We start from the raw sequence: 18,893 nt of genomic DNA, 5'->3' as shown, positions 1-18,893 counted from the left end.
TTCAAAGGAGTTCTTAGTGTCATTGCTGCTGTTGGTAATAGAGGTGTTAATGGAGAGAACAGCCTGAACAGTCAAAATAATGAGGCCTTGTTTGTCTTTGTTTAGCAAAAGACGAGCATATGATGTCAAAACCCCTAGAGCATATGTTGTTTATCCTTTTGAGATGCATCAGATGCTTTTGGAAGTTTCAGTGATAAATTACTAGCAAAAGTGGTAGCAGCCACTTTGCAAGTATTAAAGAGTCGTGCTACTAAAGATTTGCAAGTTGTAGCAATTTAATAATTTGCAAACTGGGAAATTTAAACTTTGATTAGTAAACATGTATAATGGTTTGATTTGAACTTTATCATTAATTTGATGTTGTTTTAGGTAAATGAGCATGATATTTTAATCAGATGTAATGGTATGAATTTGATGTGACCAATACACCTGGTTGGTACGAGATTCAAACCTTGGTCTGATCCACTCTTGAGGGTTTGTTGTTGATTGGTCGCAGTCAAGCTAAATCAGTTTGTAAAGTTCATTCTAGGTCAATTTTGATTGAGGTAGCTTCATCTCATTATCTTATCATTTTAAAACCTCTCAAGGAAAATATCATAGTTCGACAATTTGGCTATCAAACGCCAGACTCTTTGTGATATCTGCTCTTGGATTTTGCTTCTGATTTCAGGCCCTTTAGTTATGAGCAACTTTTCATCTTTGGGTCTTTCTAGCTATAGCACATTGTCTAAGCTAAATAATGGACTTATGTTGCCTCGATATTTGTATTATTAGGAACATATGCATATTATTGAATAATTAATTATATTTTCGTTTTTTGATTGAAATCATGTTCCATATTTTTTTGGACTGCAGAGTCTCTTAGCTAGGTGTCTTTTCTTTGTCTCATGTATTTCTTGAATTTCTTTGGCTTTTTCAGTTTTTATTTTATTTTGTCTTTTTTTAGCTTTTAGATTTGCAATCAAACAAACAATTTAGCAGTCCAATCTGACCATCCAGCCCATTCCTTGCTATCCTTTAAAACCTCTCCGGGGGGACACACATTCTAATATTGATGATAAGCCCAATTTGTTCTGTGACTTTATACTAATGTTGCTTCATTGCCATTTCAATGAATAATTGTAATTAGTTAATGGATCTGGTGGCTTGCCAAAGTATGATGGTACATTCTAGGCTATGTGACTATGAGCTTTCTGTGATAAATGTTTTTGTTGGTTACTTGCATAATCTAGCCTAGTATGTCAGATTATAGAGGCATGAATTTCTAACTGTAGATATTAGTTTCCCTTTTGACAACAATGGATGTTAAACATCCTAGGCAATTTTCATGTGCCTCTCCATCTATTATCTTGAACATGCAGTTTATTTACATTAATTCCTTTTCAATGATTAGTTGGAAAAAAGAAGCAGCAGCATAATGATGGCTTCTCTCAGTTTACTAATGATGAATTAGGAATTATGGATTTTATTGATTCTTAATGGTTGGCGAGCTGTTATAGTCTACATTCATATGAAAAATTTCTGCTTGTTTACTTGAAAAGATTTAAAAGAATGGCAAGAACAAAAACGAGAAGAAAATAAGGGTAGGTAAAAGAAGATTAAGCAATGAGAGAAGAGAAGAAAAGAGGCAAGAGTAGATGGGATACCTTTAAATTATTTATCATGGTCTCTCCACTTTTGGGGAGAGAAAAAGAAGTTTTAGATAGAACTACAGAAAAGACAGGTTGGGAGAGAACTTTGTTCTTTCTGTTTTCCTATACTTCTAATGTTTGTAACCAAACGAGAGAAGTTGATTCTATCCACACTTATCTAATTATTCTTGTCAAACAAGAGAAAGCATCTTTCTCTATTTTTTTCTTCTCTTCTCCCAACCTCCAACATCTCTCCTCCCTGAAAGGCTGATATTGTGCTTGATATAATTGCAAACATTTAACTTTTAAACCTTCCTATATCTAACATGAATTTTTGTAGGACTCTGTTTTTATCTGCTTGTGGTCTATTAAATATGGTGAGCTACAAGAAATTTTGACCGCTAAATGAGTTGCCTTTGGCTGGTCAAGCCTGATCCTGCAAGCATCTTGATTAACTGGGAGTCTAAATGTAGGGCTCTATATTTTTCTTAGAATATATCTGCTGAGAGGAGTCTCACAAACTAGAACACATAAATCTTGTCTCTGATGTTGTTTCCCCTTTTATTTTTTAAGGTTAGGTCTTATAGAAGAGTCCCTTACCAATTCTTAATATTTGATTTTTGTAGATTTTACCTTACAAAATTGTGGTTATGATAAGATAGGCAACAACTGGCAACAGTCTATTAGATGTTATAAGTTGAGAGGGGTCCCTATTTAGGTTTTGAGTTCTTTTAGCTGTTCAATGAAACGTTAAGCCTAATAAATAATTGGTGCTTTCATTTAAATTGGTCCTTTTGTAATATTTGATTTTAAGAGGCAGAATTAGTAAAATTGCATATAAACTTCTCATCTGGACTTTTTTGCACCTTAGTTTTCTAAATTTTATAATAAGATACATGAATCTTAGGATTAATGTAATTCCATCAGCTACATTCAGTGCTTTTACAAGTGCTCCACAGTCAAAGCAAATATTCATTTACATCTCATAGCAATTTTTTTTGGAACAGGAATAATAAACGATTTGAAATTTGACCATTGTATGGTGTTTTAATGAAAATGCTATCTGTTCCTAAAAAATCTAACGATGTTTAATCATTTAGATATTTTATATCTTAATCTTGCAATATTCTTCTGCAGAACTTAAGGAGAAACATCAAAGAGATCTACAGGAATTGACATTGACAACTCAACCTTTCAAGATATTGCAGCTCTTCTTTTTTGCCATATTGCAATACCTTAAGCAGACACTTCTATATGTTTTAAAGAAAGGTGGTTGGCTTATGGGTTTGACTATCTTGTTAGCGGCTTTTGGTCTCTTTCTTGTGAATGGTGATGGCACCAACGAGAAGGTATTTGTCCCTTGAATTATTATGTTCTTCTTTAGGAAATCAATTTTCTAATGTTGCAATGTGATTGTATTCACTCTCTCGGACATCCAACATTGTACTGGATGGAAACAATAACAGTAGTTGTGTTCTATATGTGGAGGTTGCTTAAGTAACTTAGAGATTATTAGTATTCAACAAGATGATAAATTCTCGTCTGTTGGAATTATAACAAGGTTTACTAGTTTGTTCAATCTATTGTGAATTTTAGTTGACCTTGATACTTTGTTGTTGAAATAAATTTATTATTTTATTTGTTGTTCACCGTGTCCACTTCAATGATGGCAGCATGTTCAGGAGTTCATTCGCTATACAAGATTTGGTTTGTGGTGGGTGGCACTTGGTGTGGCATCATCAATTGGGCTGGGTAAGTGCATGTTGCAAGTAGGAGTTTAGTGAATTAGGTTGAACAGATTGATTTTGGCTGTTTGGCTGATAATAGTCTGAAAAGAACGTCCATATAAGAGACATCTTAATGATCATCTTGGTTCGCAATGCATCTTTTCTCTGGTTAACTTTAATGGTATAGCCTGTGTGTGATTCAGTAGATCGAGAAAAACTTATCTAGATATTTTGCAGCTCGGAGGCTAATACACAATGAAATAATGTTTGAAGTGAGCAGCGGAACCAAAATAACAAAGATGACTGTTGCATAGGCTTACTTTTGCACATCTATATATGACTGTTAATTGTCTTCATTAGATGCCTCGACTCCATTAGAGCTATCGTATAATTAAATAATTCTTATTTGTTTAATGCACAAATTAATTCATGTGCTTGATTATTTAATTAAATAATTAAATAATCAAAATAAGATGCATGAAAGTTCATGTGCTTCTTAACACTAATTAAATAATTCTAGGCTTCATGACTTTTGTATTCATCTATTGTATGAGATATGGAACTGGTTCATCATGATGCATAACTTTTCTTGCTTTTTTCAGGGTCTGGATTGCACACCTTTGTGTTGTATCTGGGTCCCCATATTGCATTTTTTACAATCAAGGCCATGAAGTGTGGTCGAGTTGATCTTAAAAGTGCTCCATATGATACAATACAGTTGAAAAGGCGACCTTCATGGCTTGAAAAGAACTGTTCTGAGTTCGGTCCACCATTATATCAATCATTACCAGGTTCCCTAGTTAAGGTTCCAATCAGCAGTATACTCCCTCAGGTTCAGCTAGAGGCCATTCTTTGGGGTTTGGGTACTGCCCTTGGAGAGCTTCCTCCTTATTTCATCTCAAGAGCAGGTATCCTTTCTATCTGAATTACATAAACCATGATTTAGATTCTTGTGATATGGCTTCTTTGTGCAGTGTTTTTTGTTATTGTTTTAGAGCTAAAGTAATATCATTTACTTTTATATGGTCTTCATGCCTATATTAGCAATATCGTTCTATAATATTATTGTGTCATTAATCTACAATTGAGGTGAAAAATTTTCAAAGCCAAACTTTTGGAGAAATTCTTGAGCAAATACCACATATACTGTAAGTAGGACGATCAGATTTTGGGTATCTGTATGGACATAGGAAGATTTATCTGGGAAGTAATAATTTTCTTTTGTCATCTCTTCATCTCTACTGAGATTTGATTTGAAGGCACAAAGATACTGAGCTCAAACCTTCAAAAGAAAAAAGGATGGACTAAATGGCTTATGGGTAAAATCAGACTTTCACACCTTGATCAGTTCTTTAACTGTTTGAGTTTTAGTGCAATCTGCTATACTAAAGTATATTAATACAAGATATGTGTTCTATGGAATTTGTTGGTGTTCATATAGAATTACGAAAACTAAGTACGTCATTCAGTGCAAGAGAAGAGGATAAAACCTTTTATTGTGATCTAGCATCACTTGTCTAGGCTATCTTTGTTAGTACTTTTACTAATTTTTCACATCTAGTTCTTTATCAACATGAGAAAGGATTATTTTTTTGCAATTTTATTCAGAGTGAAAAGTATATTTAAATGCAATATAGACTTAGTATGGGGCAGATTTTACTCCCTAACTTGATAGAAATAAGAAAAAGTTGAACTTAACTCTTTGAGATAAGAAGTGGGACTTCATCTTCCAATGGATCCTTTATTTCTTGGCATTAGTGGAGTTGTGTTTGTGCATTCACGATCAAAGAAAAGAATAGTTGATTGATGATGCCAAGATGGCAATTACAAAGACTTATGGGCAGCTGCATTTATATGGTACTGAGAGGTACTATCGCAAGTTGGGAAATGAAGAATACTACTCTTGGGCCTGTATGAATTTGTCGTCACTAACTTCATGGTATGTAGCCAGTATGTGTCTAAGACTCGTAAGGCACTTGATACCAGTACTGATGCTAGTAAGCTATTGGCATGAATATGTGCCTGTTACCACAATACCAAGCTATTAGATTGCTACCTTTTCTCATAGTTTAGATTAAGGCTTTCCATCTGTTTATGGACATCAGGCCTTTAAACATGGTCTTTCGAAAGAGCTATAAGCCTATAACAGATGTGCCTGTGATATGATAATATGCCATCAGATTTTTCATCACAAAATAAATGCTGTTATCATGGACTGGATCATGTACGGTGGATAATTTCTTGATAACCATAAGTTTGAAGGAACTAAATGCAGAATGCAACTTTGTCAACCAAATCAGTAATGGTGCATCGACTGAATGAACGATATTGAGTAGCTAAGTATTAGATTCGCTGCATTATCTTTCTTAGATACATCATTGTTATCCTCTTTCTTTTTTTTATCATTTTACTCTAAACAAAATCTTCATTTTTATTGTTATATTCTATGATCTGGTATTTTGCTTAGTTAAGTATCCAGGATTTATAGGCATTTACAGTTTTGGTAATCTTTTCCTACTGATATCTTATTTTAATTCCAATCTTAGAATGGTCAGTTTGATATCAGTTTGTCTAACACAAAAGGCAATGCAGCACGCTTGTCTGGAAGCAATTTGGAAATGGAGGAGATTAGTCCAGCTTCATCAACAGATGGTTTTGTATCTTCTTCTTTGAAGCAAATTAAGATCTGGCTACTCACTCACTCTCAGCATCTTAACTTCCTGACAATATTAGTACTTGCTTCAGTAAGCTTCCTCTCTTTTCCATGTAACAAGTATAATATTTCACCTGCATATTACATGCATATTCTCCCAAGTATTTATCTTAAAAATTGTTTCTTTCAGATCTTGAATAGGTAGTCAACGGGCTCAGTAGTAGTTCCATTGAGGATAAATGTTCCTTTTTTTCCTTCTGCTTGTTGAATTTTAGTTCTTAATAAGTAAACAGTTTTCTAATTGAAGAAATTATCAGTTCCTAGTATTTTTTTAGTAGAGCTTCCGGAGTTACATACAAGATTGTTACATGAAAATTGCATCACTATCGTCTAAATGGTGCTGCAATTTAGGTGCCGAACCCACTTTTTGATCTCGCTGGTATCATGTGTGGGCAATTTGGAATCTCATTTTGGAAATTCTTTGTGGCAACCTTGATTGGAAAGGCATTGATAAAGACTCACATTCAGGTAATTTCTTGATCTTCTATTAGAACTGCATTCCTATAAAATAGGTGATCATTTTATCCTTGAGGGTATTTGATTCTTCATTCACTTATTATCTTATGTTTTATTGACTTTCTTGGTAATATATATAAAAAATAGTGAGATTGCTTTCTTTTGTTCAACAAATATTGTGATGTATTTTAGGGCCCATTTGGCTTTTGGAGAGAACTTCCAATTGAAAATTTTTTCCACAGGATTCCACTGTCAATCTATGAGATACAAACACATTTCCAAATGAAACTAGTCGTACATATTTCAATCAAGACCCATGTATTTGGATTCTTCTATGACAGTGACCTGTGAAGTCGAGGGCACGATGTATGTACCTTGGTTGGCTGTGGACCTCTAGGGTGGAAATTGTAGGTGCTCCTCCATCTTTGCATACTTGAGCGCACCACATAAGTTAGCTGCCTGTATTTCTGCTCCATCCTCACTGCCTTTCCCTCCCTCTGCCACTGCTGGCTTTCATATTAGCTACCCAACATGACATCTCCACATGGTGCTCATCTCTGCAATGTGTCAGAGCTGTCGTTGATGCCGTGTCTGCTGCCATGGCCATTCACTCAACGTTCTGTATCCTTCGTCCTCCTGTCCATCTACTCTGCCACCACCACTGCCGCCAATCCCGACCCTTCTTTGACATCCTGCAGCAAACAAGAGCAACACCAAGCATTGCAAAATCCATGATCTCATGAATGATCCAGATGTGCTCCAAGCTCTGGGTTCACCGGCCTAGAACTGCAATGTCTGTCCCCAAATTCACTGTCTCACTTGCTTCTGTGAGACATTTAATGACCGCATGGCAGCAGCAGATCAGCAGTGGAGTGGCATCAGAACAATGTCTGCAGGAGGGGACCAAAGATGAATAGGAGACTGAAAATCCCTAACACTCACATGGTACTCAGCAGTATGGAAAAAGGGATCTGAGGTCCTTTTTTTCCACATGGATAATCTGATACACCCAGACACCCACTCCCTAGCTGTTGGAACTTTTACCTTTTCCCCAATAGACCAGATTCCATGTAATTATAGGTGATTCAAACAAGGATTGTTCAAAGCATCAAGGTTGTAGGAAAAGCTGATACATCTAAATTTATAGTGGTGTAAGGTGCAATGTTCTTATGATCTCTTATTTGCTTTATTTTTCAGCATTTCTGATTGATTTTTCTTTGTAGCTTTGCTGCTCTGAATGATTGGACTAAGCTTTTGTATGCTTTTACAGACAGTTTTTATTATTTCTTTGTGCAATAATCAACTCTTGGAATGGTTGGAGAATGAGTTGATATGGGTGCTTGGCCTCATCCCTGGTTTCTCGTCAGTGCTGCCCAGCTTAATTGACAAATTGCACATGGTTCAGAATAAGTATTTATCAACTCCAGTTCCAGAACCCACTCTCTCGGATGGAATGGTAGATCAATTTTTTGTTACATTTTCAATGTAGGCAGGCACTTCTTTTGTGGTACCATATTGAACTGTACTTCCTGGTTCTTTTAGGCAAAGCAGTGGAACCTGTCCTTTACCACAATATGGAATACTTTCATATGGCTTATGCTCATGAACTTCTTCGTGAAAATAGTGACTGCCACGGCAAAAAGATATCTCGAGGAGCAGCAAGAATTGGAATTGACCAACAAGAAATTGGCATTAAAATCCACATGAACCAAGCATGGGATTGTTTCTTACTAATCTTTTCACAGTTGAGCAGCATCAAGTAGATTCAGCAGCTGCTTGTGCTACATACTCTGTGAATCTCACTGTTCCACAAAAATACCACAAGTTGTACAGGGTTGGAATCTGATGGCAAATTCTATTTATTGTCTTGCCTGAAGGGGAATGCATGTTGTGCATTCAATTGTGCTCTTAATTGCTTAAACATGAGAATCTGCAAATTCTCATGGTCACTGACTATTTGTTGTTCCAAACAGATGGAAAAAAAATAGTACCATTAGCAAATGACAATCTTAATGATTCCTTAGTTGCTTTTGTGGGTAGCAGTACTTTTCTTGCTGCCATTCATTTGTTACATTCTTTAAAGTTTTCATTTACCATTTTGATTGTGTTGGTGCATTAGATGCTGCATTGAAATAGTTGTTTTCTTTGTCTCGAGAGGGGAAATAACAATCTTTAGATGGATTTCCTAGTTTGATTTTGGATCTATTCTGTTGTCTATGACTACCAATTCCGATTACCAAACTCGATCCTTCTCAGATCTACATTTTTTCGCATCACAATTTTTTTCTGTGTTTGTGACGCAACTGTTACTTCTTTTATTAATACACTAAGTTAATTATCAATCATGTTGTCAAAAGATTGATTCTTTGGCGTTAATTCAAACAAAATTCATGAGAAAAGAAAACACTCAATGTATCAAATAATACAATGACGGAATGAATATGCAACCCTGTCAACCTGGTGGTTTACATCAATAATTTTTGTGGCTCCATTGCAGCAATGCAGTCTTAGCAATCAGCTTTTTTGTTGAGAATATAAATAAACCCTTTTAAAGATGTGTATCGATTTTGGATGCACCTGCGTTGATGCATCAGATCTCGAAAGGCTAGAGTAATACTAGGCAGTCCTCTTTCACCCTATGCTTCGATCGTTGGATAGATATTAATTTTTTAGATTGCATCAACTAATGGATATTTGTTGAGTTGACATATTATAATTTTATAAAAGATATGTCTGTACAACCTAAGTATAAAATAAATAAATTCAGATATATCTATATATTTGTTTATTTGTATGTGAGAGTGAGAAACCTAAATTTAAAATGACAGATGAAAATAACTAAAAAACGGGAATACATGCGCAAATTTACCTTTCTTTTATGTTCAAATGTATAAGTCATGGAGACAACATGATCTTAACAACTTGCTGCATCAGCATAAGTTGCACCAATTGTCATGCTCGAGTCTATCCCTTCTTTCCTGCCAGCTGAGTCCTCGTTTGACATTGTTATACCATAATTGTGTATTATAATTACTGTTTTTTTCTGTACAATTACAAGGGACGCTTCACACAGCAGTCACCCCATGCCTCATTGCCAAGAAAGACACTTCAGCAGTAACATAGAAAATGGAAATGAAGCAGTATGTTATAATACACAGCTCTAGTTGTCGGATGGGCAGTATGACTTTCTATAGGAAGATTTAGAGCATGAGCTGGCATTAGCATTGCAAATATCTGAACCCACAAAAGAATGTTGCACATATGAACTCATTCGAGCAAATGAGTTTAGGCTAACCTTTCTTTTAATTCCTTTAGTAAAACTCTCAAGGGGAGAGTATAAGAGTCAGAGATAAATCTCTCAACTATTAATATATGGAACTAAAGTCCTTGAATGGTAAGAATTAAAATATCATCAAGACAGAGAAATATAAATTTATTTTTATTTTTTTAATAAAATCAATTATCAAATTTATTGATTTGAAATTTAAAAAGTAAAATTATAAAATCAAATTTTTTATGTTGCGTTTGCTTGAGTCGATATAGCGATCGATCAACTTGCATACATTTTTTCTTATTTAGGCATGAAAAATCTTTTTTTATTATTTTATATATATATCTTTTATTCTGGATCTTCCTATAGAAAGATAGTCTTTAAATTCATTTCATAAACAAAGAGTTCATAAATGAAAACAAAAATAAGTATAACTTGGATGGTACTAATTGGCACTACAAAAGTATCAAAATAATCAATGCCAAACTTTTTATTGAAAACCTTAAGCAATAAGCTTGGCCTTGTATTTTTCAATTATATCATTAATCCTAATCTTCTTCCTGAAAATCCATATATAATCAGGGATTTAGCTCCAAGAGATAAATGTCGAATCATAAATTTTAATGATGAAATCAATTGATGAGTTTATGGACTAATAAGTGTTTGAGATAAGTGACACAAGAGAAACTAGATCATAGACTTAAACCATCGAAATGTAAATCGTTGAAATGGGAGAATCAGACGTTGGGTCGAAGAGCATCATGTCAGAGATTGGATGTTAGGTCGAATGATTAGTCGATATGCCAGATGATTGACTTCGTGCCATGAGTTTGGGCATCGGGTCGGAAGGATCGGGTAATGCGCCAATAAGATTAAATATTGTGGGAGGTCAATATTTCGATGGATCGAACAATACGTCGAAGGAAAGACGATGCGAAGTACCGAAAGAACAGATGACATTTCAGATAATGTGCTGAAGGCTTCCTTGTAATTAGAGTTATTAAGTCTAGATCGAAATCATTTAGAATCTAATTGAGTTAATTTTGGGGTGTAACCATGTCAGCTTGATTAGGAGTCTATTGGACATGAACCAAGGTCAAATTAGGCCTATTGCAAGGCTAATTCAGTGTCCTAGGATTGGGCTAGGCGAGGGTACTGCCTATGAGCTGGAAAGCACGGGTTGTGCTTTTTTGGGAATCTCGACAATAGTACCTCCAATGTCAACGGTAATGTCGCCCAGGGCAACGGTAGTACCACCTAGACAAGCAGTGGCACCGCTAGAGCCTATGTTCTTAGGCTTTATTAAGCGGTAGTACCACTTAGGCAGGCGGTGGTACCCCATGAGCCTAGGTTCCCAAGCTCTATCAAGCGATAGTACCATCCGATGCAAGCGGTAATATTGTCAATACTCCGAAAATCTACGGATTTAAATTTTTGCCTCTATTTTTGAAGTCATTTGGGGTCTATAAATACTCTACTCATGCTTGCTTGATAAAGTAAGAAAGGAACAAGAATTCTTGAGGATAAAAATATTATAAACTCTCTTGAAGAGTGTTGAGTCTCTTCCTCTTTGAGTTTAGAGGATATACTAAGGAGGCGTGAGGTCTTTTGTAAAAGAAGGGTACGGAGGTTCTCTCCTAGCCTATAAAAAAGAGATAAGATCGTAACAAGGTAATTAATATTCACTATTGAAAAGAAGATTAATAGTGAAAGCCAATGAGCTCGAGGGAAGAGGAATTAAGAGTGGATATAAGTCGAGACGACTAAACCACTATAATTTGGTTTGTATTTCTCTTTATTTTTTTTCTTATTATTACAAACTGATTTAGTTGCCCATTATATTTACATTCTAAGTTAAACTCATTTTCGATATAAATTTATTAATTAAAAAATTTTAAATTAGAACTTTATTTCGAAAGCTCTAATTCACCTCTGCCTTTATAATTCTAATAGTAAATTAATAAAAATCTAAAGTGTGATTAATAATTATGATTTCTATTTCATTATTAATCATCTCATCTCTTTAGAGACACAAGCATTAGAAGAGCACATAGCTTCTTAAAATAAACTTGGTATATCTATTATTATATAAGAAATAAAATAATCACTAGAGTTCTTTTTAATCTTAGGTTTAGGTTGAATGTTAGATTTTATAGGTGTTCTAAAAGATGACGAAATATCATTTAAAATATTAGTAAATAATATAGTTTTAAAAAAAATATTTTCAAGGAATAATTTCATTAAAGTGTCATTTGAGATTTTTACGATTTTAGAATTTACTATAGGAACCACTATAGCATCCTACAAAGGCTACATCCATTCTTTTAGGACCTATCTTCCTTCACTTGAGTTTTGGAAAATATCTCCACATTCAAAAATAACTTAATTTTAGTTTATAACTCTTCCAAAATGTATATGGCGTTAAGAGAGCCTCCCCTCATAAGTTATGAAATACTCATAAATTAAGGATCAAAGCATTAACTATATCTAAAAGATTTTTTTTTTTCAGTTATATCAATAGAACGAGGTGAATAGGAAACAATGACTTCATTAATTATGAAATGACCTCACCTCATTAGAGTTGTCCTCACCTCCTCTATCACGCCAGAAAAGTCCTTCAATCTAATAGTATAGCTAACAATTTTAATTTTGGAAGCAAACTAAATTGTAATCTTCAATCAAGAAATTGTCAGTAGATTGAAGGAATTATTATATTAAATTTGAAAAGTCATTCACATTCAAAACCTTTCCCTATATATATCTCCCTTAAAAATTACAATTTGGTTTACTTCCAAACCTATAAAATATCATAATTATAAAAGATTACTAATTAGGTTTTGACATATATCTACTAGATGCATCATATCTTGAAATAAAAATGTCTTTCCTGAAATAAATTTTAGGTTGACATGTTCCTAACACATTCACAGATGTTCCATTCGCTATAGTTACACTTCCTCTACTTGAGATTTTGTAAAAAAAAAAATCATTCTTGATTAGTAGAAATATGGATGTTTACACCAAAATCTAGTCATAATTTAGAATTATGATAGGTTAGATTCACAATTATGATAAAGAAAACAAATATGAAAGAGAAATTTGATGGTTCAATCTCAATTATATTGACTTGAGGTTTAGATTGAAAGGAGTCATTCTTTGTAAAAATCATCTATTTTCTCGGTAGAAGCAAGGTGATTGCCCCAACCATAAACATAGCAAAAGCAATCTTTTCCTAGCTTCTTATTCCCTTTGGGTTTAGAGGAACGATGAGAGTTTTAAAATTAGTTGGATTCAGGGTTAAGGTTAGAATTTAGATTAAGATTTAAGAATCTTAATTTAGACTTTTTACCCTTATATTTGAAGTTTTACTTTACACATTAAAGTTATGATCTTGGTTCTAGTTAGAGTTTCTATTATTTTGAAAATGGCTTTAGGATTCAATCATATAGTCATATTGACTTTATTTTATATTTGATTTTCTAGAGTTTCTCTTTGTGGATATTAGTTTTCTATTCTAATAACTTAGATAATAGACTTAAAATTTTGAGTAGTTTGAGATATCCTAATATCTTGATCAAATTTGGACCAAGAGGCAGGAAGTCTATCTAAAATGATGAAATAATCATCCAACAAAGTAACGAGAGTAACAGTTATAAAATATTTGTTTCATAATGCTAACCTAGTAATTAAATTAAATTATTTAACAAAAAATCAAACACTTATATAAAGATTAACATGAATAAATTTTTTTTTTTATTTTTGGGCTAGTACCCCATTTAGTTTTAATCGTAGGTGAATACTATTAAAATATTAGAGCAATGATACTAAAATAAAAATAAATCTAAATATGTTAAAATTAAAATAAAAAATTTAAGAGATGAATTCGAAGACGTGCAAGTACTATTCTAAGCATATTCCTTAGCTCCGTGCAAACATTATCGAAGAGTCACTCAAAATATAATTAGGATGATTCTTTTATAAGTACCATCATAAAAAATCTAAAGATGTTCTACACTAACATAAATAAAGAAAAAATAATGAAATAAGTGAAAGTGAAAAAAACTTCTTTTTGTCTTTTTTTTTCCTGTCTTTCTCTGTTTTTCTCATAATATTTTGCCAATTTTTTGACAAAATTTCAGTATATATTTTTTTATGCTTGGAAGTGGTTTACTTATATCTAAACCCAACCAATAAGGAAATGCCATATGGCATTGTACAGACAGCGCAATGGTACACTCCTGCATGGTGCACACTTGGGCAATACCTAATATAATATAATATTATAATTATAGGTAAATGAGTAAATGAGTAATTTTATAATTATCTAATATATTATAAACTAAAAAAAAATTAAATATGTGTCATGTTCAAACATGCAAGTAAATCTGACTCATCAAATCCAAATACCTACATGTTAATGAGTTAGAGCTAATCTTGCTTTTCAGTCTTTATATATCAAACTCCGAATCAGCTTACAGTTCAACAGTCTTCGAAGAATGATCTTACAAGTACTTCAGTAGTGGATGCAGATTGACGATGTTGTGCAGCTGGTCTCTTCCTGCAACAAACACCTCTTTTCCTGTACTTCAATGGCAATCTTGGCTCACTTTAACATAGCTTTGTTGACTGCATAAAATCCATTGTAGAACACCACAAGTTTGTGTAACGTCGGAAGGATGGCAAACTTAGCTCACTTTATCGTATCTTGTTGGACATAAGTCTCATAAGAGAACGATCAAATCGAAAGATCTCAAGTTGGGATTTTTCATCAACATCCAAATCGAAAGCTCAAGACAAGATATCATCTTGTAGGTCAAAACTATTCCGAGGAATCACGGTGATACTTCAAACTCCAAAAGCTCAAGTTTGAAGATCAAGTCGAGCAAAATTATCTCGGATCAAGTCATCTATGCCAAGTTTTCTTAAAGCTCAACAAATATTTTTGACATGAATTACTTGATAATAATAATTATTAATAATATATATTAAAATAGTTTCATATTAGAACGTACGTATGGAAAAGCTGTGGCTTGGATTTGGTTCGTGTTATAATAGAAACACAATAAAAATTGATACGGAAACAAAATAGCATACCTCCGGCCATTGTCGTCAAGAATTTCTGTAGAGGTTTCTTCTTGAACTTTGGTACTTCTCGGCTCAGAACTCTCGCTTTAGATGGTGTAAGAAAGCCTTTCGCTTCAAAGAGATGATTGAGCCAAAGAACCAAAATTCTCATATATATAGATGTTCTCCCATCAAGAACATTTATTATCACCAAATCATAACGTTCAAGAATTAATTCAAATTTGTAACGTTTGGACCATAATGAAGAACTTTAATAATATTAAATATTTAATTTAATAATAACGATTTTATGTATAAAGAATAAAAAATTGAAATCATTTAAATCATAATAAATGAAGAAATTCATGATAATGAATTATGAATCAACAATTATATTATTATTAAATTAAATATTTAATAATAACGGTTACATTCTCCCACTTGGTCCATACGTTTATCTTAATAATTTGAATTAATTTTTCTTGAACAACTTTCTTAATAAATAAATACACGAATCATAGCGATAAGTCCTCTAAGAGCGAGTATTATCATCCATGTATCACGATGTATTTAGTTTCTTAATCTTAATATGGCAATATTACTTAATGAATAAACCTTATGTTTATTCTTGGTCCTGTAACAATATATTTTTCTCAAAATAATGTGCACATGAATGAGAAAATTGCATAATATATAAGAGTTTTAATATCATTACAAAGTGGAACCAAGTCCCATTTTCTCTACATGATCCTTGAATTTCAGAGGTGGCATGCCTTTAGTCAAAGGATCAGCAATCATCAATTCAGTGCTAATATGCTCAATGACCACTTTCTTTTCCTTTACACGTTCTCTTATGGCTAGATACTTAATATCGATATGTTTACTTCGACTTCCACTTTTATTGTTTTTAGCCATAAAGACAGCAGCTGAATTGTCACAGAAAATTCTTAATGGCTTAGAGATATAATCCATGATTCTAAGCCCAGAAATGAAACTCTTAATCCATACACCATGTGAAGTACCCTTAAAACAGAAGACAAACTCAACTTCCATGGTAGAAGTAGCAGTCAAGGTCTGCTTAGTGCTTCTCCAAGAAATAGCTTCATCGGCCATCATAAAAATATATCTTGATGTTGATTTACGAGAATCAACACAACCGGCGAAGTCTGAATCTGAGTAACCAATCACATCAAGATTGTCTGTATGTCTATATATAAGCATATAATCTTTGGTTCCTTGTAGATACCTCATCACTTTCTTTGCAGCTCTCCAGTGGTCCATACCTGGATTACTTTGATATCGACCTAGCATCCCCACAATAAATGCAATATCAGGTCTTGTACAGACCTGAGCATACATAAGGCTTCCTACGACAGAAGCATATGGGATGTTTTTCATTGATTCCCTTTCAAAGTTGTTCTTTGGGCATTGGTTGAAATTGAACCTATCACCTTTCACAATGGGAGCAACATTTGGTGAACAATCCTTCATCCGAAATCTTTCTAAAAGTTTATTAATATAGGTTTCTTGTGATAGACCTAAAATGCCTCGAGGTCTATCTCTATGGATCTTAATGCCAATGACATAAGATGCTTCACTCATATCCTTCATGTCAAAATTTTTAGAAAGGAATTGTTTCACCTCATGCAGCAAACCCTTATCGTTGGTTGCAAGCAAAATATCATCTACGTATAAAACAAGGAAACATATTTTACTCCCACTAACCTTCTGGTATATGCATTGATCCATGGGATTTTCAACAAATCTGAATGAAGAAATCACTTCATGAAATTTAAAATACCATTGGCGGGAGGCTTGTTTTAAGCCGTATATGGACTTCCTAAGTTTGCAAACCAAGTGCTCACCAACACTAGAGGAGAAACCTTCAGGTTGTTTCATATAAACCTCTTCCTCTAGATCTCCATTAAGAAATGCTATTTTCACATCCATTTGTTGCAATTCAAGGTCAAAATGAGCAACTAATGCCAAAATTATACATAGAGAATCTTTCTTAGATACAGGAGAAAACGTCTCCGTATAATCGATTCTCTCTTTTTGAGCAAATCCCTTTGCAACAAGTCTTGCCTTGTATCTCTCAATGTTGCCTAATGAATCTTTCTTAGTTTTAAAGACCCATTTGTAACCAATAACCTTTGCTTCATTAGGCAACTCTACAAGATCCCAAACTCCATTGCTCATCATGGAATTTATCTCTTCTTTCATGGCAATATGCCACAAATTTGACTCTTTGCAACTCATAACTTGTGAAAATGTTTCAGGATCATTTTTGGCTCTAATATTATAATCAGATTCTTGTAGATATACAACATAATCACTAGGAATTGCTGATCTTTTATTTCTAGTAGATCTTCTTAATGTTGTACCAATGGTTCCTTGAGGAACTTGTGGTTCAACTAGTTGATCAGGAGCTTGTTGTAATTCCTGAACTGCTTGATCTATTAGAATACTATCAACAACTTGTGAAATTTCAATGATTAGTTGTTCAACACTAGTTTATACTTAAGGAGTGCTATGAACTATAACCAATCTATCATTTGATGTAGAAGGTTGAGATTCTATATGATCATGTGTGAAAACTATGTTCTTGAAATGATCGCTCCCACTAATCACATTATCCTCAAGAAATTTAGCGTTTCTTGATGCCACAATCCTAGTTGTGTGAGATGGACAATAGAATCTGTAACCTTTGGACTTTTCGGCATATCCAATGAAATACCCACTAATAGTCCTCGGGTCTAGTTTCTTCTCTTGTGGATTATATATCTTGACTTTAGACGGACATCCCCAAATGCGCATATGTTACAAACTCAGTTTCCAACCTTTCCATAGTTCAAATGGTGTCTTTTGGACAGCCTTGGTTGGAACTCGGTTTAATATATACACAGCCGTCTTTAGTGCTTCAGTCCACAAGAACTCAGGAAGACTGGAGTTGCTAAGCATACTCCGCACCATGTCTAATAAGGTTCGGTTTCTTCTTTCTACAACACCATTCTGGTCTGGAGAACCAAGCATAGTGTATTGGGCAATAATCCCATGTTTTTGAAGAAACTTAGCAAAATGACCAAGTGCTTGTCCATTTTCAGTATATCTACCATAATATTCTCCACCCTATCTGATCTCACAATTTTAATTTGCTTACCACATTGGTTCTCAACTTCAGCCTTAAAGACTTTGAAGGCATCCAATGCTTCATTTTTGTTATGAAGCAAATATATATACATATATCGTGAGTAATCATCTATAAAGGAGATGAAGTATTTCTGACCATGTATGTCCATGTTTGGACAACATATATCAGTATGAATTATCTCTAATAAATCTGAACTCCTATTAGCACCCTTTTTGGACTTATTAGTCTGCTTTCCCTTAATACAGTCCACACAAGTCTTAAAATTAGTAAAATCAAGAGTACTAAGTACCCCATCTTTAACTAATATCTTAATTCTCTCTATGGAGATATGTCTTAATCTCCGATGTCATAGTATAGAGGAGTCCTCATTAATATTACACCTCTTAATGCCAACGTGAACATGCATTGAACTTTGAGTATTATCATTTTGTAATAAAATACGGTAAAGACCATCATATAAAATATCATTCCCAACATAATCAGATTTATGTAATAAACAAAATGATATATTTTTAAAATTAAAGGAATACCCAAATGGTACGAGTCTGGAAACATAAATTAAGTTTAGTGAGAAACTTGGTACATAAAAGGTTTTTTCCGATTTTAAAACAAAACCACTACTTAAAGTTAAAATGCATGTTCCAATTGCTTTCACATGTGAGCCCATCTTATTTCCTGATAAGATGCTTTGCTCACTTCCCACTGGCTTCCTTAGGTTTTGCATACCCTGCAAAGAGTTTGCAATATGGATTGTTGATCCAGAGTCAATCCACTAGGTGTTAATATTAACATTGACCATATTAGATTCATAACATACATATGAGGTTGGTTTACCTTTCTTTTCAAGCCATTGTTGGAATTTCGTGCATTCCTTCTTCAC

At 33.7% G+C, this 18,893-nt stretch overlaps 1 protein-coding gene across 2 annotated transcripts in view; it reads left to right on the top strand.

Moving 5' to 3' along the window:
- Nucleotides 1–8,550, top strand: part of LOC135676812 (vacuole membrane protein KMS1-like) — a 9,991-nt gene extending 1,441 nt beyond the window's left edge. The window contains exons 2-8 of one of the 2 annotated variants that reach the window (XM_065188408.1): nucleotides 2,769–2,980; nucleotides 3,305–3,383; nucleotides 3,961–4,266; nucleotides 5,951–6,102; nucleotides 6,423–6,539; nucleotides 7,798–7,983; nucleotides 8,070–8,550. In XM_065188408.1, the coding sequence (XP_065044480.1) occupies nucleotides 2,769–2,980; nucleotides 3,305–3,383; nucleotides 3,961–4,266; nucleotides 5,951–6,102; nucleotides 6,423–6,539; nucleotides 7,798–7,983; nucleotides 8,070–8,234 (1,217 nt within the window). In that variant the 3' untranslated portion in view covers nucleotides 8,235–8,550. Of the gene's footprint in view, nucleotides 1–2,768; nucleotides 2,981–3,304; nucleotides 3,384–3,960; nucleotides 4,267–5,941; nucleotides 6,103–6,422; nucleotides 6,540–7,797; nucleotides 7,984–8,069 lie in introns of both variants that reach the window. The other variant, XM_065188407.1, reaches the window with a different exon arrangement.
- The last annotated feature ends 10,343 nt before the right edge of the window (nucleotides 8,551–18,893 follow it).

The sequence above is a fragment of the Musa acuminata genome, chromosome BXJ1-6 (genome assembly GCF_036884655.1).
Source record: "Musa acuminata AAA Group cultivar baxijiao chromosome BXJ1-6, Cavendish_Baxijiao_AAA, whole genome shotgun sequence".
NCBI classification, from domain to species: domain Eukaryota; kingdom Viridiplantae; phylum Streptophyta; class Magnoliopsida; order Zingiberales; family Musaceae; genus Musa; species Musa acuminata.
Note: the sequence above shows the minus strand (reverse complement) of the source record. Positions and strands in the feature narration are given on the sequence as shown.